This window comes from Kryptolebias marmoratus, linkage group LG8 (assembly GCF_001649575.2).
Source record: "Kryptolebias marmoratus isolate JLee-2015 linkage group LG8, ASM164957v2, whole genome shotgun sequence".
Classification (NCBI taxonomy): Eukaryota; Metazoa; Chordata; class Actinopteri; order Cyprinodontiformes; family Rivulidae; genus Kryptolebias; species Kryptolebias marmoratus.
The window spans coordinates 12522450-12538362 of NC_051437.1; the positions used below are offsets into that span (position 1 = coordinate 12522450).

A 15913-nucleotide genomic window follows, 5' to 3' on the forward strand; every position below is an offset into this window, starting at 1 on the left:
CTCGCCGCTGTTCAGACCCTCGGAAGCACACAGAGCCCCCCCCCTCCCCCCTCCCCCCGCAATCCTGCACGCAAACACACATTTTGTTACAGTCAAATTGCTTTTTCACGCGTACAGATTGGGAGGGTGGAGGGGGGGAGGCAGGGAGGGCGAGGTTTTGCCCACGAGCTACAAATAAAATTTAAATGAATATTTTACGAGAGTCTTGATAATGAGACGGCAATCTGCCGAGATGGCTGATATCTGACTCGAGATTTAGAGGCTTTCAGAGGTGGGGGGGGTGGAGGAGGGGGGTGAGCTCGACAAACCGGCCGTCATGACTCAGGGTAATCAGGCTCCTGAAACAGAGCAGAAAGTGAACACAGTTTATCTAAAGGAAGCATCTTAGACCTGCAAATATCAATGCTTTAGGTCAGTTTTTAAGCAGTATAAACATCTTCAGTGCATTCAGAAGGATCTGAGCCGAGTGTAGAGAACTAAAAACCAGAGTTATGGTACTATAAGAATTCACGCCACATCTATTGTTTCTGAAAATCATCGTCATATTTGAAGCGCGTTACAGCTGCAGTGGTGGCATAGATGGAGAGTCTCTGGGAGAAAACTCTCCCCCCCCACCCCCCCATCCTTCATCCTTTATCCTTTAACCCATCTTACACCCAACCCCGCTGAATGATACAACACACCCCCTCTCTAACCTGACGGAGGACCAAAGTTATCAGTCAAGCGCCAAAAAATCTACAGGAAGAAGAAGAAAGAGGCGCAAAAGTTGAAGGAAGTTTGGTTTAACGGTGAGCGCGGGAGTGAGGTATGAGATTTGTGATATTTAGTGTTTAGATGTTGCAGTTAGGGTGTAGTTTTAATGTGTTTGAGTCAAACCAATGAGGCGAGCTCCAGCTTCTGTTTGACGTTCGGACCCAGAGATGGCGGCCTCAGCCCGTCGCCGCTCTGCAGTCAGAATCAGGTCAGTAAAACAAGATGATATGTCTCATACCAACGCTGAGGCGGCGAACAAGTTATCCTCGACGTAAAACGGTGGCTCAGCTCAAACGGAAACACCCAGCTAACGTTAGCTCACAGACAAACAACCTGAAACGTTACCAGACTCCAGGATGTTCACCAAAGAGGCCAAGGCAAAGATGTCGGTTCTCTTAAAGAATCGGAATCGAGACTCGTTCAAATTCAAACGACGGCCGACCCTACTTCTAACGAGCCAAACTCTCTTATATCATCTTAGATTGGTCTTGATCAGCGGTTCCTCAGTCATTCTGAAGGGCTTTTAAAGCTGTCGTTTGCTTTTTCCCCCACTTATTTTGGGTCCAGTACTTCACTATTTTTATTAACTCTGACCTACGAATCATTCAAGCATCAGAAGGCTCCTAAAGTCAAAGCATGAACCTGCGATAAAAAGAGTAAAGAAGCCATTTTCGACAGGTTCTTTAAGAACTTCGTTACCAGCAGCCTGTTACACAGTTTGTTCATTATTAATTTAGCTGAATTTATGAAGAAACACCAGAGAAAATATAAAAAACAGTCTGACACGTAAAATGTAATTTTAGCACCAACATTTGTCGTACAGCAGACGATCAACAGAAGGATGAAATATCTCTCAGGTCCTGTTTCTGCTTCATTTTATTCTATTTCTGTAGATACGGTTGAGGTTTTTTTTCCACCACTTGTCCACTTTCTTCCTTTTTTCTGTTTTAAAAACACACACAGCACCGTACGCTGTCACAGTCAGACACAAGGTCTGGAAGGAAGATGAGTAAAAACCTCAAGTCCCCCCCCCAAAAAAAACAAACCCTTTGAGACCTGCAGAAAACTTTGAGGAACTATTGATCCCAAACGTTCAGACTGTAGGGAAAGGGTTAACACGAAGCAGCTCTTACTGAAACCAAGCTGAAAATCCTCTCATTTCGTCCCATTTATCAGCGGTTTTAATCGAGTATAATCAGCATGCTCAGAACACATAAACAGCTTGTTTTAATCAACAGCAAAGTTTACCATTTCACAATAAAAGCTGAAGACTCGAGCCTTCGAACGGTTTGCGGTTCATCATTTTTTTGTTTCTTCGGGGACTAACAGAACCAAAAAAAAAAGTCTTTGCGTGCACAGTTCCATGTTTACTCGGCTCCAGACTACTATTATGTTAAAATGAAGCCAAAGGTTGAAATGAGTTAATCAATCTGAAGGCCCTAAAAAGGGCGCCGGGACTAAAAGTGCAAATAAAACGGGGTCGATACGCTGACATCTAATTGCCTTCACCTCGTTATTGTCACGTATCACGTATCTTTCGAGCCCCGTTTGTGTGTGGAGCGACAAACAAACCATCCATTCCCCCCCCCACACACACACACACACACACACCCCACACTTCCTCTTTTTCACTTTCAGTCAAAAGGAAGAAAAAGGATCCCGGATCAGAACCGAGCCGTCCCTCAGATCCAGCTTCAGAGCGCAGCGCCGAGCCTGTAATTAAACTTCTGGAAAAAAAAAACGGCGGCTGGAAACCTCAAAGATGGCTTCCCCAGGAGTTCAAACACATTACGGAAGTGGGCCTTCTGTTTTACGGACCCATTAAATAATTGCGCAGTTTTTATTTCCCATCTGGCAGAATCCGAACGTTACAATACCAACAGCAGTAAATAAAAAAAAGCCCAATAAAGAACGATTTCATACAGCTGGCGGAGTTTAATGCTTACTTTCATTTCTGCCCCCCCCCCATTTTAAAGCGACACTATTTCATCTACACAATAACTGCTCATTCATTTACAGAGGACTGCTTTCCGCCACATGCACTAAATGTTTACTGTGTTGTTAAACCTTTCTGAAAGTGACTACCGATATCGTCGGGGCATTGCAGGAAAAGGATGGACGCAATAACGATTGCGGCGAACCCACGTTTGGTAAAGGACTCCCTCCCACCGCCGCCGCCACCTTCCACGGCGTGTCCCTTCCCACACGGTTGACCGCTGCGCCGCAGTCTCACGAGCTGCCTTCCTGCCTCCAGCAGTCAGTAAATAACAGAGTGGCCGTTTCAGCAGGAGCTCTGTGATGCTGCAGAATCGATAGGCCCTGATTCTGCAGTGCTATTATTTAAGAAGGCCGGAGATAATCATAGGTTCTGTTCTAAAAACGGACATCCGTGGCAATAAAAAAAAAACATGGAGCAGAGCATATCAATTATTCACATGTGAGGTCGGAGGCCCTGGGATCCGATCGGGACCTTGTGAGCTTTCGTTTAGACCGCGGGAGCTCTGGGGAAAGTGGAGGCTAAACTCTTTTAACGCTTCGCAGTCGCACCCCCAACCACTTTCCTCAATAAATCCGCTTTCCCACCTCCCTTCGACGTGTTTTAATCAAGTCGGACGCGTTCTCGTAATCGACGGGGACGGAAGGAGACTCGCGCAAGGACGAACCGACTTGGAGAGGGTGGAAAAAAAAAGAAGAAGAAAAAGAAACGGAGCGGTCGAGGACCTTTTTCTTCTTCTTCTTCTTTTTTTTTTTAACTGAGACGGAGAAGAAAGAAAATATCTGGAGGATAAAGAAGGGAATCAAAAGAGAACCGTGAAGTGAGAAAAAAAAAAAAAAAAAAAAAGGAGATGGAGAGCATCTTGGGTATTTAAAAAGCACTCATTCAGCCTTGAGCTGGACTTGATGGGTGCAGAGAGGCAGAGGTCTTAACTCGGCACAGAAGTGAACCAGAAGGCAGCTGCAGGCGATGAATGCAGCAGCTACTACTTCACAGGCAATACACCAATCAGTTAAAGTTTGGCTTTTCTCCCCCCGCACCCCCCACAGGATTTAATGATTACCAGAAAGTGCCATAGACAGAAGCAGCTGTTTCCTCCTCGATTGATGAGTTCCTCTGTGAACGATTTTGCTTTTGTACTATTCTTTAATTTTCAGCCACATGCCGTCAGAACTAAATCAGAGCAGAGCGAGGGCGGGGCATCTCTGGTCTGGGGCTGACGCGGTTGTGTCTCGTTACACTGCCAGCGATCTGATTCTTTAAAGATACACGAGCAGCAAAAAAAGCACTCAAATTCGATACGATTCAGCCTTTAATCACAACATGTTTTGGCCTAAAATTCCCAAAGAATTCTGTCTCGATTCATTTTTAATTACGATACACATTCTCCCTTATTCACCACACATTTAAAAAGGCCTTTAAATGTGACACAATTAAGCTTTTGATGATGACACAACTCATCTTTTGATGACGACAACTCCGCTTTTGATGACGACAACTCCGCTTTTGATGACGACAACTCAGCTTTTGATGATGACACAACACAGCTTTTGATGACGACACAACACAGCTTTTGATGACGACACAACTCAGCTTTTGATGACGACACAACTCAGCTTTTGATGACGACACAACTCAGCTTTTGATGACGACACAACTCAGCTTTTGATGATGACAACTCAGCTTTTGATGATGACACAACACAGCTTTTGATGACGACAACTCAGCTTTTGATGATGACACAACACAGCTTTTGATGATGACACAACACAGCTTTTGATGATGACACAACACAGCTTTTGATGATGACATAACTCAGCTTTTGATGATGACAACTAAGCTTTTGATATCGACACAACAGCTTTTGATGATGACACAACTCAGCTTTTGATGACGACAACTCAGCTTTTGATGACGACACAACTCAGCTTTTGATGACGACACAACTCAGCTTTTGATGACGACACAACTCAGCTTTTGATGATGACACAACACAGCTTTTGATGATGACATAACTCAGCTTTTGATGATGACAACTAAGCTTTTGATAACGACAACAGCTTTTGATGATGACACAACACAGCTTTTGATGACAACTCAGCTTTTGATGACGACACAACACAGCTTTTGATGATGACAACTAAGCTTTTGATGATGACACAACACAGCTTTTGATGATGACAACTAAGCTTTTGATGATGACATAACTCAGCTTTTGATGATGACAACTAAGCATTTGATAACGACACAACAGCCTTTGATAATGGCACAATTAAGCTTTTGATGATGTAGTTGTAAAACTACAAAACACCTTCATAAAACTTGACTTACAATTAAACAATACACAAAGATGATGCTCTTTGCAAAAATAACATAATAATATATTATTATGAATAAGGAGATACAGGTTAACCTTTTCTTCTTTAATGTTAACTGATCCACATGATCAGGTTGAAGCACACTTTCACAGTAGTTGTTGCTGTTTTTACAACACTGCTGCAGTTCTCTTCCTGAACATCAGGCATGGATAATGAGAAACCGATGCTGCTGAACAGCAGGAAGTGAAACCAGAAGAAGAGTTCTCCACTAAAAAAATTAAAACTTTTCTGTTTTATAGTGGATGCTTTAATAAACACACCTGCTTGTAGAGTTTTTAAACGGAACACATTTTAAAGACGTAATAGACCTACGAGTCTAGTTTTAATCCCAAAACCGCACCGTGTCATGGCCGCTCTACGTCATGCATGTGTGTGTCCATGAATCTGCACAGATTAATCTCCATAGTCCCACTGAAAAGTAATTACCCAGTTCAAGCATATGCTGCAAGCCTGTATCCCTTGTAGACCAACGACAGCTCTGGTTTCACCGTTTCGGTGAGCAGACGTCCTGCACTCACCTCCAAATCCTGCAGAGCACTTCACAACTTTCAAGGGGAGGACAATGTGACCATAAGTGCACGACTAATTAAACCACAACGCAGCCATGAAAGACGCATGTGGATCGTATCAAATAATCACACATCATTACAGAAGATGTCATAAAATAAAGGAAACAGAGAAAAGCTGAATATATCTGTTAGTTCAGAACCTGGTGCTCAGATGGAGACCCGTTACATGATTTAAAGCCAACTCCGCTCGTATTAAAATGAACTTTACACAGCTTTTTATCCTCAGTTGTTCTACTTTCCGTCACACTGGCGGCCGAGACATTTTTGTAGCTAATGGGAGCTAAAGCATGGCATTTATAATTCATATGAAACTAATCACCTCTCGTGTAATTAATTTCCTTTTCACCATTTGAACATTCGGTTGTTCTTTCACACATTCCTCCGACTTCTCCTCCTCGCCCCGCTCGGCTCTGTGGGCTCGGGCTTACGGCTCAGCGTGGATGTGAAAGATGCAGGCGAGTCTAAAATAATAATAATAATAAAAAAAAGGCATTAAACACTTCGAGGAACGTGTTTGTAAATTTGACGAGGGGGTTCTGAGAAAGGGTCAGGTAATCTGCCTCCTTTTGTTCTGCCTGTGACATCGAGGGCAGGATGGTGCACGTCAGGCTCATCTGGGTAATGAATACAGTGTGGAGCCCTCAAACAGGGAAATATTTCATTCTTTTGCTTGTCCAAGGTGCTGACCCTGTTTTTTTTCTTAACCGTTAGTAGGTGGTTTTTGTTGACTGGTTTGTATTGATGCTTGTGCTGAAGCAACTGATTATTTGTTATAGCCTCTAAAGTGAGAAATAAGCCGCTTTTCTCTGCATTTTAATGCACATATTGAGGCAAAAAGCTTTCATTTCCTGGTCAGATCTTATTGTCTGACCACGGATCACACAAAGATCGACACTACTCTAGGCTAAATATCACCTCTTTAAAACCTGAACCATCTACTTGTATTCATTCCCACTTGTTATTCTTGTCATCTTTTCCAGCAGCACTACCCTTTATTTGATCCAACTATTAATTATTTAGGCAATTCAATATTTAGGTATAAAGTTATTCAGAACTAGAACTCCCTCGATCCTCCCGTGGGGCTTAAAAAGTTGTAATTGTCAAAGAAAGCCACATTTCCTTTGATATTATGGACTGAAAGTAACACCTGGATGATAATAAATAAAACAAACTTGACATATGCCATTTGTTTTTATTGCTTCTTATGTGACTGTTGGCAGCATTCTGGGTGGCATGAATTAGGACCTTTGTTGCACTTTTAAAAGTATATTTATTGCAGCCTAGGTAATTAGAAATAAACCATTATTTATGAAGGCAATTCTACCCTTTTCAAAAACACATCCATCCGCCCGTCAGGCCCTCTGACAATGGGCTGGGGATGACTCTCTGCTACAACGCAGATTTTAACTCAATATCTGTAAAAGTTGGAGCCATTTTTCTGTCTGCCATTGACAATTAGCTGTGGAGGCCATCTTAAATCCAAAAGTGAATCAGTTCTACATGTGCAGAAACTCTGCAGGATCTATTCCAGGCGAGGGTATTTGTTGGGGATGATAAGCCACTGAACTGCAGCTCAAAAATCTGGTTTTCTGAGTTTTTGGGTTAGCTAAGGTTAATTAGCTGCCGTGGCCATCTTGAATCAGGTTGACTCCAAAAGTTAATTAGCTGCAGATGAACGTCCGGTGATTACTTTGAGGGTTTCGTTGCAGTTCAGCCACTTTTTCCTGATATTTCTTTCGCTAACGGACAGATAAACAAACACACAGAGGCAATTATAGCACTGCTTTATGGCAGTAGGTGACAGAAAGAGATATTCAGGAGGATATTTTTACACTGAAATCCCAAAATAAAAACCTACAGCTTGTTGTTTATTTGAACTATAGTAGCACGAGCTCCTCTGGTACCATTATCAGGTTTATTGGAAGGCTCATCATAACCAGCACTGCTCCGATTTTAATAAACACATTTAGGTACCCGGAAAAAAAAAAAAAAAAAAAAGTCATCACATCTAATCATTTGGACTGCCTGTGACGCTCCTTACATAAGCTGATCAATTGCTACTTATGCATGTAATTGTTTTGTTGTGAGCGGCGGAGAGGAGAGCAGTCGGCAACAAAAGGAAACCGGCGGAGTCAGACGAGAAGAGCGTGAATAAGGGAAGAGACGGAGAGGAAAACAAGAGAAACGCTGATTCATTTTTACTCCCTGGGGCATGTTTCCACTATTACTGTACAGCAGCCACTCCGCTCGCGCCGAATCTGATTGGCTGTCTCCAAAGATGCCCCCCAAACCCAACTTCAGCTTTGCGTACGTTTGTTCAAACGCAAACATTTCCAGATTCATTTCGTTCGCAGTAAAGTATTCAAGAATACCAAAAAAAAAAAAAAAGGTCAGATGCTGCTTTTCCAAACAACAAGCGTTCGGAATGAATAATTTAGGTTGGATAATTAAACGTTTTTCCTCGGCATTTTTTTCATTACGTTCCCTGGCGTACAGCTAAACAAGTGAGGCAATAAGCATGCTGCGGGGCATGGCACCGCACATCAGAAATGGCAAAGTAATTATTATTTCACCCCCTTCGTTTCAAATTAGTGCCACACAAACGCAGTCGGGGGAGAAAAAAAAGAAAAACAGTGAGTGAGTGAGTGCAAAAATCAGTCACTCACTGGGAGTCTCGCACAGCAGCAGCATTTCAATGGGAGATGATTGCAAAGCACTTTTTTTTTTCCCTTTTCCCACATTTCTCTTTCGAACTCAAAGGGGGGAAAATGCTCTTCGGTTGACATCGCTGCAGCATCCTGTGCTCAGATCTGCTCCCTGACCTTTGTCGAATCATGTCAAGTTGGCTTCCATCGCTGAAGGAAATCAAACTTGAATAGAAATAAGGTACGACAAAAGGCAGCTGTTATCGAGGCTTTGGTAAAAGATGCTTTCAATCTGAGTTATGCGGCGGTCCAATTCTAAAACTTTTAGTTGGCTTAGCTGTTTGTGTGTGTGTGTGAGAGATATTCAAGGCATGCATTCAGACAGCAGCCCACTCACAGTCATTGTTTTACTCCAAACTGGCCAGAATTGTGGATTACAAAAAAGAAAGAAGGAAGGATTAGCGCTAAGTTCTCCTGAATGTTTGCCACTAAATAAACCTCGGCTTCATGGGAAGGAGCGACACGGACGAACTCTTCTAGTTCAACCACTGCTCCAACCCGAGACAGAAACTTAGACAGAAACTGTCGGGAAAAGAGCAGGGGCTTGAAGCGAAAAAACCAAAAAAAAAAAAATTTGTCAGGTGATTTGATGAATTGTCTGCGCATCTCAGCCCCATTTCACCGAACGCTTTCAAGTCGGGCCTGACGTGCCTTTGTTGCTGGTGTCGGGTGTGAAAGTACAGAGGCGAAATGGGTCAAAGTCACCGAGCTGAAACGATGTGTGTGTGAGTGGTGGGAGGAGGCACGTGCGGCATGCCGCTCCTATCAATGCTGCTGCTGTCACTCAGCTGATTCCAGGGCGACGGCTGTTTTGTCGTGGGCGCACGTGCAGGATGCGAGTCGCGCACTGGACCCTCTGAAAACCTCGACTGCGTATCGAGTTACAAAACCTAAACGTGCTACACTTCGTGATGTGAGCAGACAGCGATCTCTCTACAGGCAGCTTGATTCTCAGCGACTAGGAGGACGAAACGAGCAGAAATAGATTAGAGAATATTGAATCATTTAACACCGTGTAACACGATTTTTGCTCCTGCTAAGTCAGTGTTATTTCCCAAACTCCTTTTATTGCCAAACAATAGAAAATGGCCATTATTCCTTCCAGCTTTGGAGGGATTTTTGTCAACATTTTGTCTTTTTTGTGTTGGATAAACTCATTCGGCATGTTTCAAAACTACATTTTTAAGACTTACGTGAAAATCAATAATACCTGGTATTACTTTGAGGGGGAAAAAAAGGAACAAAGATGAAGTTTTGGGATTAAAACTGTTTTTTTTTTTTCCTTTTTTTATTTAGTTATAAAGAATAGGAAAATCATAGTTTTAAACCAAGGAGACAAAAGGGATATTTTGCTACTTGTTTGTGTAATAAAAGGCACACAGACTGAAAAGTACCTCCATGTTATCAGATTTCTATGATTACAAACATTTTTTTTTACAAAATCCAGGCAACTTACCATTAAAAAGGGGACAGGAATTTAGTGAATATGATGTGATTCAATGTGTGTTTAACAAACAAACAAAAAACTAAACTTCTTGTGCACATACGATACAAATTCAGCAGCAGTTCATTTATAAAAATATAAAAACAATTGCCTCTAAGTTGTGCACCTGCATCGTACTCTGACCCACACTCGTCTCATGTGGGACTCACTTCGGCCAGAGACTCAAATCAAGTTTTGGCAGCATGTAGGACCACAACTGTGTGATTTTAGCTGCCTGATTAGTTTGTGTTTGTGCAGCTTACAACTCAGCTTTTAGCACCAATGAGGTGCAACCAAACAGATGAGCTGAGGAAAAAAAAAGAAGAAAAATAAATAGCTCACAATATTGTCTTTTGGCCTTTTCTAAAAGGCCCCCTTCAGGTTGGACGACGACACCCCTACTCGCTCCACAACCTACTGGCACAGTAAAATTGCAGCAAATTTGGAGAACCTTTAGTGTGAAGGCAATCATGATGCTGCCACACTCGTAGGACTCGCCAATTGGGTTTTTGGGGCCATTTTGTGCGTCCCTGAGAGGCTCTCCTGAGGCCTCGCCGTCCTCCGGCTGCTGCTGACTTTTTCCACACCGCGTCGGGATGCGGCGATGTTTTTGGATCGTGCCGCAGCAGCACAACGCTGTTGCCAGGCAGGGGTTGTTACCTTCACCGTGTCACGGTCATGTTCAGAGCCGAGAGTGGCCAATTTGTTCCCAATGCCCGCCTTAAAGGGATAGTCTGGCAATTCATGACGTGATGCTTGTGAAATGGTAATCAGTGGTTGGTGCCTTATCAGCCGTAACATCGGCATGGAGTGTGGAGAAAGGGGCAAGGGTTTTCCTCTAGGCTAGGCTAACAGCTAGCCAAACGAGGGCCAGTTTTGTATTGTTTTTTCAAGCTTATAAAACAACAAACCAGTGTGAGAGAACTAATATTAAACCTCTACACAACACCGTTTGTTTAGTTTGTCGCTGGTTTCTTAACCAAACAACGTTCAGCGTCTAAAGAGCTGATCTCTGGGGCGGCTGGGGCTCGGCGGTTAGAGAGTCGGAGGTTTGACCCCTGGACACATGCAGTCACGTGTCAAAGTGTCCCTGGGCAAGACATTGAACCCCTCACTGCCTCCAATGTGCTCCATCAGTGTATGAAAGTGATCTAAAGCACTGATGAGACTCTATAGGATGATTTATTCAGAGTAGCTGTCTAGTGATGTAGCAGAGCGCTGTACGGATGTGTGAGGATGGGTAAATGAGGGCACAGATAGTGCTGTGAAGTGCTTTAAGTAGCCTGGTTGGCTAGAAAGCCGCTATGCAAGTACAGTCCATTTCCCATCCCTTTAAGACCCTGCAAAGACCATCCACGTTCTGGCTGATTTTATCTTATTTTTACGTCGTATCAGGGTTGTCCTCCAGTGCGAAGGGGGCTGGATGAAGAAATACTCTGAAAGCCACCTGTAGCTGCATTTACAAGAGGCGGAAGAAAGAAAGAAGCAACACAGAGCTCTGCCGCCTCAAAGACAAACCTGGTAAGAAGGGCTTTCTCATGACGGATCTCAAGAGTCTTGTTACGACCCAACTGCCCCTCGATGTACGATTCCCACTGTCTCGAAGTAATAAGTCAGGCTTCAGAAACGAGTCGGCGAAGACTGAGGGCACGCCGCCTTCCTCTGCTATCATTTATTAATTAGCTGTTTGTAATGGCTCGTCTGCGAGGGATGGGTTAACCTTCTGCACTGTAAACAACGCCGCTGAGCTGAAGAGGAGGAAAATGATCAACTGACGCTCACGGCCGCCATGATCCATTTAACCTATTAGCCTCAGCTGCACTAAAGATTACTCACTGAGAAACAATCCTAATGAGACAAACGGAGAGAGGGGCGAGTGAAGGATTCATCAGCAAGAAAACGCAGCAAACATTTAATTTCTGCAACGCTACCGGAGTTTAAAAACAGCCTCCAAATGTTCTTACTCATCAGATACTCCTGAACACAGCTTTTTTTAAAAATAGAACATTTTCCAGCTTTGCTGTGGGATTTATTTTTGTGCTGCACATGAGCCAAAAGTGGGCTATGGATTAAGCGCATATTTCTTTTTAATGATGAAGCACAAAGCACTAGGAGGCAGCTCTGAAACGCTCTCAAGTTCTTTGAAGCCCCCTTTCCCCAGCCAGTCCCGCAGATTTTGACTGACTGCTCGCCTTTTCTCTCCCCGCGTTCGCCGAGGAGCCTTCTCAAGGTCTGGGCCTCGGCGAACGCTAATGGCTGAGCAGCGCCGACGCAGGCTCATTTACACAGGGACCATATTTCATTAAGGCCGTCCCTAATGATCTCCTCCTGGAGTGCTTTTGGTCGCGGAGGATGAGCGCGCGCATCAGGAGAACAAAACAAGAGGCACTCAAACTGCATTCATGAAACACTGATGACTGGAGAACAGCTGCAAAGCCTCAAACTTGGGGGGGGGATCCTGCGAAGTCTGCAGCTGTCAAGCTGTCACGGCCAATACGCCCCGGCGCCCAGGCTAACTAGCGGGGCACTGATTTCAGCTTTGACGACTTTTAGACAATGAGCGGCAAAAGCACGGATAAAAGGTTTGCGCTTTCAGGTGACATTAAAGCTGGAATGAAACATGCCACTGTACCCGAAGGAGGCCGACTTCCACCTGCGGCAGGGGGCGACTCTTCTGCAGCCCTCGGACACAGACCTCCCGAGATTCTCTGTGGCCTCGATCGGCAGGGACGCATGTCTCCTGGAGGGGGACAAACAGCGTCACAACACAACCAATGCGCCGAACACAACAGACTTAGCAAACACTCCAAGTGTGAAATGACTGCTCGGCCATAAAGCGTCCATCTCCCCTCAGAGGTTTCCACACCAGCAGCTCGTGAATGGGAAGCTATCGCCGCCGTGGGCTCAAATAAATTTGTTTATTTTTAAATCAACGACACCGTAGACGCCACATAATGCGCGGAGGCAGTTTTTAAATATGGGGGTGAAAAAAAAAAAAGACAACATTCTAAATAATTCTCGTTCTGAAACGGTGCACACACTTTTCCGGAAGTTATTAACGGGGAGGTAGTGAAGCTGAGCCGAGGCCGTAAAGAGTTAAAATATTTCTTTTAAAGAAGGGTCGGTATTTGGACCATTAACTCAAGTACAGCTTTCAAAAAAAAAAAAAAAAAGTGCTGACTGGAAACATGGGAGCGGAGAAAGGATTTCTGGCACGACTGGGCTCTCAAACTTTGTGTCAGACTCGTCCTTTTAGAGGAAGAACCGAAGCTTTTATTGACAGCTTGGCCACAGAACCCTCTGCTACACTCTCCCTGCCACAACAATGACACATTTGTGTCCCTGATGGAAAAAGAATAAAGAAAAGAAAGAAAAAGTGGACAAAACTAAGAATAGTCACTTTCACATTCCCCATTTTTTGTTTCGTTTCAACCTGATTTAGCTTTAAAACCTTTTTCCATTTGTTTTAATTGTCATTTTCTTGCACATCTAAGAGTCAGTCGGTTTCAGAACGTATTGCACGTCTCGCACAAGTTCGGTTGGTTGTAAATTTGACGTCTGAACCGCATTTCTACAGCACAGTGCACAGCTGGACTGAAAAAAAGGAAGAGTATTTTTAGAAACTACACAGCGTTCTTGCACGTATTGAAAGTGAAATGCATCTCTGCTGCCATTCTTTGAAACGTTTCCTTCAGCCAGACGATGCTTTTCATGCGAAAAACAGAGTCTGACGGTTCGGTTTATTGGTTCAAAACGCCACACGACACGCAGACATTAGGAGCGTGCTTCGTGAGCGCCGCGATGGTTTCCACGCCCACAAAAATGCGGCAATTGTTTTTGGTGTAAACAAAACAAACAATAGGGACGTTAAAGCAAGTTTTAGAAGTTAACTCCATTCACCATCAAATACGGGCACTTAAGCAGAAGCTGATGGTAGTCCTTTTTTTTTGTTCTGGGGTCGGCCTAAATCAAGATGGTCAACGCAGTTAATCGACCTCAAACACAAAAGTGGCGACAACTCTGTCAGTTTTAGAGATATTGAGCTAAAACTTGGCGTGGTAGTAGCTGAGAGTCATCCTCAACCAGTATACTTAATTCAAACTCTGGTATGCAAGGCAGAGGGTGATATGTGTTCCTTCCAGGAACGTTAGGGAGTCGTTGATGTTTTCGCCGAGCCGAGCGGCTTCCTGGTTGTTTCAGCTCGTTTCTGGAGCTTTCAACCTGCAGTCAAACACACGCCAGCTACCAATCTGAAGCCTGGATTAAGAACAAAATCCCATCCTTCCTGTCAGTCGCGACCATTTGTAGAAAGAAAAGAAACGAACCTTGCTGTTGCTAACGCAGCAAGACAATAAATAGTCCTCGAGGTCCAGGGAAATCTCGGAGGCTGATGGTGTCGCTGCCATGTGCCGCCGTTTCGGCATGATAAATAATTACCATAAAATAGAAATAATTCTTATTTCTCTGCAGTGAATGAACATAGAGCTACAAACCTCTGACCTACGGGCTGACTTTCCCTTCTCCCTCGTCTCCAACAGCGGCATACAGTCGGAAAGTCTGAACTCGTTTTGAACCTTTAAGTGAAAGGACTACTTCACAAACAGCGTGTTAATTAAAAACGGCAGCTTTTTCCTCGTAAGATGGAGGTAATCTGCAGCTAAAAGCCCATGATGTTCCCGTCTTTGGTTCCTTCCACTGCGTAAACATATTGTAGCAAATGAACTGCATGTTTATGGTCATTTGAATGAGTTTATGTAGAGCTTTTCTGCTGATATTCACCACATTCACAGGTTTTAAATGTCGCTCTCCCTGGTTCTTTTCTCCACTACACACACACTTCACACGCAGATCAACGTTTGGCGGAAGAGTGCACTTTAGTGTCTTGCCCAAAGACACTTTAACAAGTGGCCTAGAGAAGCTTCCAGTTGGCAGGAGCCTCTTCCTCCTTAGCTCCAGCTGCCTCGGTTAGATGTCGCTGCTGTGAGTCACAGTGTTCACAACGAAGCCTAATCGAGACCTGACCTCCAGTTTGCTCGGTCAAAAGGAACGGCAAGGACAGAGGCAGGAAACGCAGAGTCCCGAGCGCCTATCAGGAGAGGACAACAACAGCTCGGCGCGGTTCCCCGAGGACGGCTCCGGCTGAGAGCGCGAGACGGCGCCAGCGGAGTGTTGAAACAGCACCGTCACCCCTCGTCCCTGCAGACAAATATCAGCTCAACTGTCTTGGTACGTACTGTCACTGCTGCACAAAAGGGCACTTTAAGGTTACGGAGCCGTGTGAACCGGCTGCACTTCGGTCCACGCGCCGTGCTATTTTAGACACAGCTGCAGAAATCTGCTGCTTCGACGCCATCTCAGCAATAAGATGCTGCAAGTGTGCAGTCTCTGTGCTGCCTCTTTGTATATTACGCCATCTCCTTTGGCATTGCATTTGGGCTTTATTAATTATCCAGAACAATATGTTGGACCAGGCACGTATTTGAACTGATCTGAAATGCTTTGTTTGCCCGTGCCGCCTTGAGACGCGCCTCGGAGAGAGTTTCTGACTTCCAGCACAACGGCCCCGGCGCAGCTTCATTCTCTTCGCTGTCATCTCCATAATAACGGCTGAGCCGTATAATCCCCGCCCCTCTCCGTTTTCCCCCGAGCCTCGGCGGAGGAGTTCGGGAGAATGAAAGCCGCGGACTGAGGCGTTCTCTTATGCCCGCAGTCGGTTTTCTGACAGGCTCTCCCGGACTCCCAGTCCCGACCCGACACGTTCGATAAACAGAAGATGGGACGTGAGCTCGGGAGGTCACAAAGGCCTCGCCTCGAACGATGGGAAATTTCAATTAGCACGCTCCCAGACAAACAGAGCTGCCATCCACCATGATGCTCACAGGTAAACACGCAAAAAAATATAATCAATATGGTTGGTTTTGTTGCGTAAAATGAGGGACTAACTCCAAAGGCTTTTTGTCGTTTGCTCATCTGGGTTTATGAATAGCTGATGTGCTAATGTGCATCAGGTGGAAGGGGGGGGGGGGGGG

General features: G+C 44.5%; 1 protein-coding gene across 4 annotated transcripts in view; it reads right to left on the reverse strand.

The window, feature by feature from the left end:
• Window positions 1-15913, reverse strand: part of LOC108232033 (IQ motif and Sec7 domain ArfGEF 1) — a 99640-nt gene that overhangs the window by 53165 nt on the left and 30562 nt on the right. For 3 of the 4 annotated variants that reach the window (XM_017409527.3, XM_017409538.3, XM_017409536.3), the window contains exon 3: window positions 12517-12624. The exons of the other annotated variant lie outside the window; for it this stretch is intronic. In XM_017409527.3, coding sequence (XP_017265016.1) covers window positions 12517-12624 — 108 coding nt within the window. The remainder of the gene's footprint in view (window positions 1-12516; window positions 12625-15913) is intronic. 4 annotated transcript variants of the gene reach the window in all.